At 38.7% G+C, this 7,877-nt stretch overlaps 1 protein-coding gene across 1 annotated transcript; it reads right to left on the reverse strand.

Annotated features, from left to right (window-relative positions):
- On the reverse strand, window positions 1-966 carry LOC132867989 (free fatty acid receptor 2-like). Its single transcript, XM_060900958.1, has one exon. The coding sequence runs from the start codon at window positions 964-966 to the stop codon at window positions 1-3; it is 966 nt and encodes a 321-aa protein (XP_060756941.1).
- Between the last annotated feature and the right edge of the window lie 6,911 nt (window positions 967-7,877).

Raw genomic sequence — 7,877 nt, forward strand, 5'->3', positions numbered from 1 at the left:
CTATTTTCTGTTGTCACTATTGTGTCTGTCAAATTCTTTTTCAGAGTTAGAATCTCCCGCAGCACTCAAATTGGGAGGGGTGTTCAAGCCTCGACGGCGCCTGATTGAGAAAACTCTCCAGAGGGACACTTTGGTGGTGTTGCGATACACAGTTGAGGAGAAGTAGAAGATGATGGGGTCCAGGCAAGTGTTGAAGGTGCTTAGGAGCAATGTGTAGTACCTCCAGGATGGGCTGTTGTTGGTGCTGAAGCCCACCACATGTGACATGTTGTAGGGCACAAAGCAAATCAAGAAGACACTCAAGGTGCCCAGTGCCATTCCAATGGCCCTTTGCTTCTTCTCTTTTGTTATGCGGGGCCTATGGTAAAGGATCCAGATGCAGTTAAGATAGCAGAACACACATACAAACAGGGGCACTAAACAAAGAACCACAAAAAACTCCAGGCGCACTGGAAGTACAACTCTTTTCTGGTCATCAGTGAAGTTCTCGTAGCAGGTGTTCCTTGGTTCAGTGTTATTATGGATGCCCATATGGACGACGAAAAACACAATTGTGCACTGTGCACCAGTGAACAGCCAGATGAAAATACTGCCAACAATGGCATAGAGAAGCTTGCGAAACTTCATGTAGGTCAGTGGGAAGACCACTCCCAAGTAGCGGTCAATACTGATAGCCATCAGCAACAGAGAGCTGGTGTAGATGGTGCTGAAAAAGACAAATGACATGATAGAGCACAGGACCTGGGAAAGGTGCCATTGCAGGCCTGATGCCGCCTCATACATCTTCAACGGTAGGAAAAGCAAGAAGAGCAGATCGGAGAGAGTCAGGTTCAGCAGGAGGACATCTGTGGGCGTGGGTTTTTTGCTAAGCTTCCTGATGAAGGCATAAATGGCCAGGATATTGGCTGGTAGGCCGAATGAGAAGGTTATAATGTAGGCTGCGAGAAGCACGAAGTGGTTTATCATTTTGGTAACTGCAGGACACTGGTGGAACAAGAATAAGAAACATCATGCAGCATTTGGAATGCAGTTTTTATTTACATCATATGATACATACACACACACACACACACACACACACACACTATATATATATATATATATATATATATATATATATTGTGTGTGTATATATATATATATATATATATATATATATATATATATATATATATATATATATATATTGTGTATATAACACTGGGAAATACACCACTCATATTTTTCATACTAGCTCCATCTGGGACATGGAGAACCAAAACCGTGACATAAATCTCTATATGTCACTCGTGAGAAAATCGATAAATTGTTTTTATAAATTTGGGTACTTTTTGTTTGTGAATGTGTCTATATAATAAAAAAGAAGCTCAAACATTGCCTTGAAGATATGATGTTTATCTTCTCTTGTTGAAGAACTTGCATTTTTCATACAAAACACATCATGGATCTGAGGGACACATTTAAATAATATTGGCTGGCTGTTTTTCATGGTCTATCAGATATATTCCATTCAGCTAGCATGATACTGAACTAGTCGAAGACGAGTAGCTGAATGGAATATATCTGATATACCACAAAAAAAGCCAGCCAATATAATAATAATAATAATAATAATAATAATAATAATAATAATAATAATTCTCATCTTCTTCTTCTTATTATTATACTGTACATACACATTCCTTTCGGGTGTTCAACGCATCTTTCTCTTTGAAAATTCTCTCAAAATCTTCCATATTTAATGAAGCAAACCTGGCGGCCATATTTGTTTACAAATTGTCACAGTCGCTAGCTAGTGCGGAAGTTTTACTTCGCCGATGTGTGACATCATGTTGTCCTGAGAACCATGCAATATCGTAAACCATATTCAACGCTCGTTCTCCATTGGGTAGAGTGACATAATACACGTAGGTTAAGCGATATGCTAACAATATTACATGCTATAAAACCAAATTAATGAAACCTGCTAGAAGGGAATAGAGCACATGTTTTTATTCCATCGAAAAAGTGTCCTGTATATATAATAATTTCTGATATTTCACTCCGATGACATCATTCCCAGTGTTTTCCTGCAGACAAGACAAGAATTACGTAGCTTTGCCAGTCTTTGGTTGCCCCATCCCAATTTTTTTGGAAGGTATTGCAGGCATCAAATTGGAATGCACCGACTCATTCATAGGTTTTTCTTTATTTTAACTATTTTATACACTGTAGGATAATACTGAAGACATAAAGTCTATGAAATAGCATAGATGGAATTATGTGATAAACAAAAACGTGGTAAAGAATCATAATATGTTTCATATTTTACATTATTCAAAATAGCCACCATTTACCTTGATGACACTTTGCACACTATTGCCATTATCTTACCCAGCTTCATGAGGTAGTCACCTGGAACGCTTTTCAATTAACAGGTATGCCTCATCAAAAGTTTAGTGGATGAGTTTCTTGCCTTCTTAATGCGTTTGATACCATCAGTGTTGATATCAAGTAAATAGCCCTATTCAAAAACTGTAGTAATCCATATTATGTCAAGACACACTCTACGTAAAGAGAAACGACAGTCCATCATTACTTTAAGGCATGAAAGTCAGTCAATCAAGAAAATTGCAAGAACTTTGAATGCATTTTCAAGTGCAGCAAAGCCTTTCCATACCAACCAATAACAACTAACTTGGCTAAATGAAGCACTACAAGCATGCCCCCTGTCATGGTGGTGTAGTTACCGTCGCTATGAGGTCATATGATGGTGCAAAGCCTCTACAGAAAGAAGAGAACTGCTTGGCCAAGAAACGCAAGGAATGGATATTAGATCAGTGGAAATCTGCGCTCTGAACTGATGAGCCCAAGTTTGAGATTTTTGGTTCTAACTACCATGTCTTTGTGAGATGCGGAAAAGAGGCAACAGATGGTGTGGTGCCCACCATGAAGCGTGGAGGATGAGGAGGTGTAATGAATGATGTCAGGGTAATTTGCTGGTGGCACCGCTGGCAATTTATTGAAAACTAAAGGCACACTACCAAAGAATTCTGCACCAACATGCAATCCTATCTGTTTTATGATTAGTGGGACCATCATTTGTTTTTCAACAGGACAATGACCCAAAAGACATCTCCAGCCAATGGAAGGGATATTTAACCAAGAAGGAGAGTGAAGGAGTGCTGAATCAGATGACCTGGGCTAGGGTGCCACTGAGTTTAATGGCCAAAAATTTTTTTCAATATTTTCCAGGTCCCACCCTCTCATTTTGTTCCTTTTATGAAGCATAGTAATTACTCCAAATTTCATACAAATATACGCATATTTTTTGGTAGCTCAATGGGCTGAAATGTTTTCACAGAGTAACTATTCAGTAGCTGTTGCATGCGTGTATTAACACTCTTATTCAACACGTTTGTGATAAAGGTCTACCTAAAAGCCTGGTTCACATGCGCATCATCTGCTCCGCAGAATGATTTGCAGCTGCTGCGTGAGCTGGAGAGCTACAAGAAACATGAAGCTGTTGCTAAAGCTGCAATAAAATCATTCTCTGGACACTTGTGGTACTTAAGTGAAATCCTGGTCGGTTTAGCATTCTTTGACTCTGCAGTGTCAGCTGAGGTGAAGTCAGCCATGGTGAAAGTCCTTGACAAGAAAACAACATATCATCCTTGATGCATTGCCTTCAACCCCACAGTACCTCAGAAGCAGTTGTTTGACTTTGTATCACAACACACCAAGCAGCTTTTCACAGCCTTTAACCTACCACAGAAATTCCTCATGAACAGTCCAGATACATGGAGCAGTGACAATGATTACATTGTTGGCCAACAGAAAGTGAGAAGTCTGAAAGTCGTCAATGATGCAACTGAGCGAGGGGTGGCCTTGATTCAGGCATTCAATGGAGTCCTGACCAATCAAGAAGAACAAAAACAGTTCTTGTTGCAAGTCGTGAAGAAACACCGCCATGACTTTCCAAACAGTCACAAATCCACCTTGACTGCACTCACTGCAGCTGCTGTTGACAACTAAATTGCGGACAACTAATTTACATTGTGACATTTTGGTCAGGGGCGGCACGGTGGTGTAGTGGTTAGCGCTGTTGCCTCACAGCAAGAAGGTCCTGGGTTCGAGCCCCGTGGCCGGCGAGGGCCTTTCTGTGTGGAGTTTGCATGTTCTCCCCGTGTCCGCGTGGGTTTCCTCTGGGTGCTCCAGTTTCCCCCACAGTCCAAAGACATGCAGGTTAGGTTAACTGGTGACTCTAATTTGACCGTAGGTGTGAGTGTGAATGGTTGTCTGTGTCTATGTGTCAACCCTGTGATGACCTGGCGACTTGTCCAGGGTGTACCCCGCCTTTCGCCCGTAGTCAGCTGGGATAGGCTCCAGCTTGCCTGTGACCCTGTAGAACAGGATAAAGCAGCTAGAGATAATGAGATGAGATGAGACATTTTGGTCACTGTTTGTGTTAATCTGTTTGTGTTCAAAAATCATTTGTTGACTTTTGAAGTAACTGCTAGTAACTGTTTGATTTTCATGATTTCTGCAGTATTCTGTTTTTTTATTTTAAATTTAACATTATATGATTATATCAGAATTTTTCGGAAAATTACACATATTGTATAACTTTGGAACTGTTGAGCTACCAGTAAATATTATTATAATGCATCCACACTTTGTCACATTTTTTCTTTTCACATTATGAACACATTTAGGGGGTGGGACAATGAAAATTAGAAACTTCATTTTTGAGTGGCACCCTAACCTGGGCACAACAATCACCTGACCTAAACTCAGTTGAGATGGTTTGGGATGAATTGGAGCACAGAATGAAAGAAAATTCACCATCAAGTGCTCAAGATGTATGGGAACTCCATCCATCCATTATCTGTAGCCGCTTATCCTGTAGAGGGTTGCAGGCAAGCTGGAGCCTCTCCCAGCTGACTATGGGCAAGGCAAGGCAAGGCAGGGCAAGGCAAGTTTATTTATATAGCACATTTCATACACAGTGGCAGTTCAATGTGCTTTACAGAGGTAAAAGCAAAACAGTAAACAATAGACAATAAAATTACATAAAATAAATGGGGAAGAAGAGAGAAACAAAATAATAAGAATTAAACAATAGTAGAAATAAAATAATAAAATGAAGTAAAAAACAGCAGAATAAAATAGAATAAAAGTTAAGTAAAGTTTAAAACATGCAGAGACTGTAAAAGTTAAGTAAAGTTTAAAACATGTAAAGATGAGGATATTTATCAGTTAGCAGAAAGCATCTGAGAACAGCTTGGTCTTTAGTCTAGATTTGAAGCTGCCAACAGCAGGAGCATTTTTGATGTCCTCTGGCAGTTGGTTCCATAGCTGTACTGCATAATAGCTAAAAGCTGCTTCACCATACTTTGTTTTAACAACAGGTTTTACCAGTAAATTTTGCTGCTGCGATCTGGTAGATCTGATTGGGTTCGGCCGCTGCAACATATCAGAGAGGTAATTGGGCCCTGTACCATTTAGAGATTTGTACACCAGCAGCAATGCTTTAAAGTCAATTCTGTAGCTTACTGGAAGCCAGTGAAGGGACCTTAGAATTGGAGTAATGTGCTCTGTTCTTTTTGTTCGTGTGAGAACCCTAGCCGCTGCATTTTGAATCACCTGAAGTCGTTTGATGGTCTTTTTTGGCAGGCCTGTGAAAAGGTCACTGCAGTAATCAACCCTACTAGAGATGTATAAGTTTTTCCAGATCATTTTTTGACATAAGTCCTCTTAGTTTGGAAATGTTTTTTAGGTGATAAAATGCTGATTTAGTGATTGCTTTCATGTGACTGTCAAATTTTAGCTCGCTGTCAATGAAAACACCAAGATTTTTAACCATATCTTTTGTTTTAATCCCCTTTGTGTCAAGAATAGTGGTAATCCTGAGTCTTTCATATTTTTTCTCAAATAGAATTACTTCTGTTTTATCTGTGTTCAGCTGAAGAAAATTTTGTGACATCCAGTTGTTGATTTGGTCGATACACTGGTAGAGACATTCAAGGGGGGCATAATCATTAGGTGATAGAGCAAAATAAATTTGGGTGTCATCTGCATAGCAGTGATACAAAATTAAGTTGTTCTTGATAATTTGTCCAAGTGGGAGCATATAAAGGTTGAATAGTAATGGTCCAAGGATCGACCCCTGGGGGACATCACAGGTCAAGGACATTGATGTTGAGGTACAGTTTCCCATGGTAACAAAGAAGCTTCTATCTTTTAAGTATGATTTTAACCAATTGATAACTTTACCAGTCAACCCAACCCAGTGTTCAAGTCGATATAGCAGTACGTTGTGATCAACAGTATCAAAAGCCGCACTGAGGTCCAGTAACACCAGGACCGATGTTTTGCCTGCATCAGTATTAAGACGTATGTCATTTATAACTTTAATCAGCGCTGTTTCAGTGCTATGACTGGCATGAAATCCTGACTGAAAGTTATCAAAACAGCTGTTTGATATCAAGAAGGCAGTTAATTGATTGAAGACAATTTTTTCAAGGATTTTCCCGATGAATGGTAGATTTGATATTGGCCTGTAGTTGTTTAATACTGAAGCATCCAGGTTATTCTTTTTAAGTAGGGGCTTTACAACGGCTTTTTTCAGGGCAAGAGGCGGAGTACACCCTGGACAAGTTGCCAGGTGGGAACTCCTTGAAGATTGTTGGAAAACCATTTCAGGTGAAGTTGGTTGAGAGAATGTCAAGAGTGTGCAAAGCTCTCATCAAAACAAAAGATGGCTACTTTGAAGAATCTGAAATATCAAACATTTTGCTTTCTTTGCTTACTACATAATTCCATATGTGTTGTTTCATAGTCATGATGCCTTCAGCATCAGTCTGCAATGTAGAAAATAATAATAAATAAACAAACAAAAACCACTGAATTAGTAGGTGTGGCCAAACTTTTGACTGGTAGTCTAGGCTGAAAAGGATATGCAAATCACTCCATTATGTTTTTAGTTATTTATATTTTACACAGCATCTCAACTTTTTTTTGAATCTGAGTTGTAATTGCTACTTATGCACTCTAGACTTAACATCTGTATCAAAAGTGTGTTAGTACGTTCTCTTTCTGTATTTTCTGTTTTATTTAAGTACAGTTATTTCAGCAGAACAGTAATAAAACAGCGTTTTCTCCTGCATCAGGGTCAGAAAACTGAACCTGTTTATCATCACAGAATCAGCTGCTCTTAGTCAAACTATCATCCTGCTGCCTTCATTTGCAACATGAGAAGCTCAAACATTAACTCGTTAACTTCCTTGATGTCTCTAAAATTTGATATGAATGACCACAATACAAATAAAGAGTATCATATCATTGCTGACGCGCAAACATCCATAAGCAATGGTTGCTATACTCGTTTTTATTTCCTGAATTGATAATTATAATTTATGAGCTCTTTATTTGGCCATGCCATACGAGTAAATTTTAAACCGATTTAATAAAATGCTACCTAATTAAACTCAGACTTGCCTACTGAGGCATTCAGTCTTAAAAGTGGAGATATCATTAATGATGCATCAACAACAACGTTTTTGAGTTTTTAGGGTTTGGACTAAACCCATTCAGTTGGCGTGATCAAACATCAGTTAGTTGTGATTTCCAGCACTTTAAGAACCACTGATCTATCATATATTAGAAAAAGAAGGAAGACTAGATAGAAGTAATAGGGTAAGAAGTAAGAGAAAACATAGCAGGTTGTCATTCTGACATCACAAATTATGGCTATATGAATATTTGGGTTCTTTGATTGGATATTCTTTACAGTTGAACATTAAGGAACTAAAACTACAGTACAATACTGAACAGTTTCTCTTGCTTCTATGTCTAGATACAGTTCTAGGTTGTGTCACTTAAAAAACAAAACAAAA

Source organism: Neoarius graeffei, chromosome 19 (assembly GCF_027579695.1).
Source record: "Neoarius graeffei isolate fNeoGra1 chromosome 19, fNeoGra1.pri, whole genome shotgun sequence".
NCBI classification, from domain to species: domain Eukaryota; kingdom Metazoa; phylum Chordata; class Actinopteri; order Siluriformes; family Ariidae; genus Neoarius; species Neoarius graeffei.

Coding starts and splice junctions, on each gene's coding strand:
- LOC132867989 (XM_060900958.1), bottom strand. CDS start 966: ATGATAAACCACTTCGTGCTTCTCGCAGCCTACATTATAACCTTCTCA.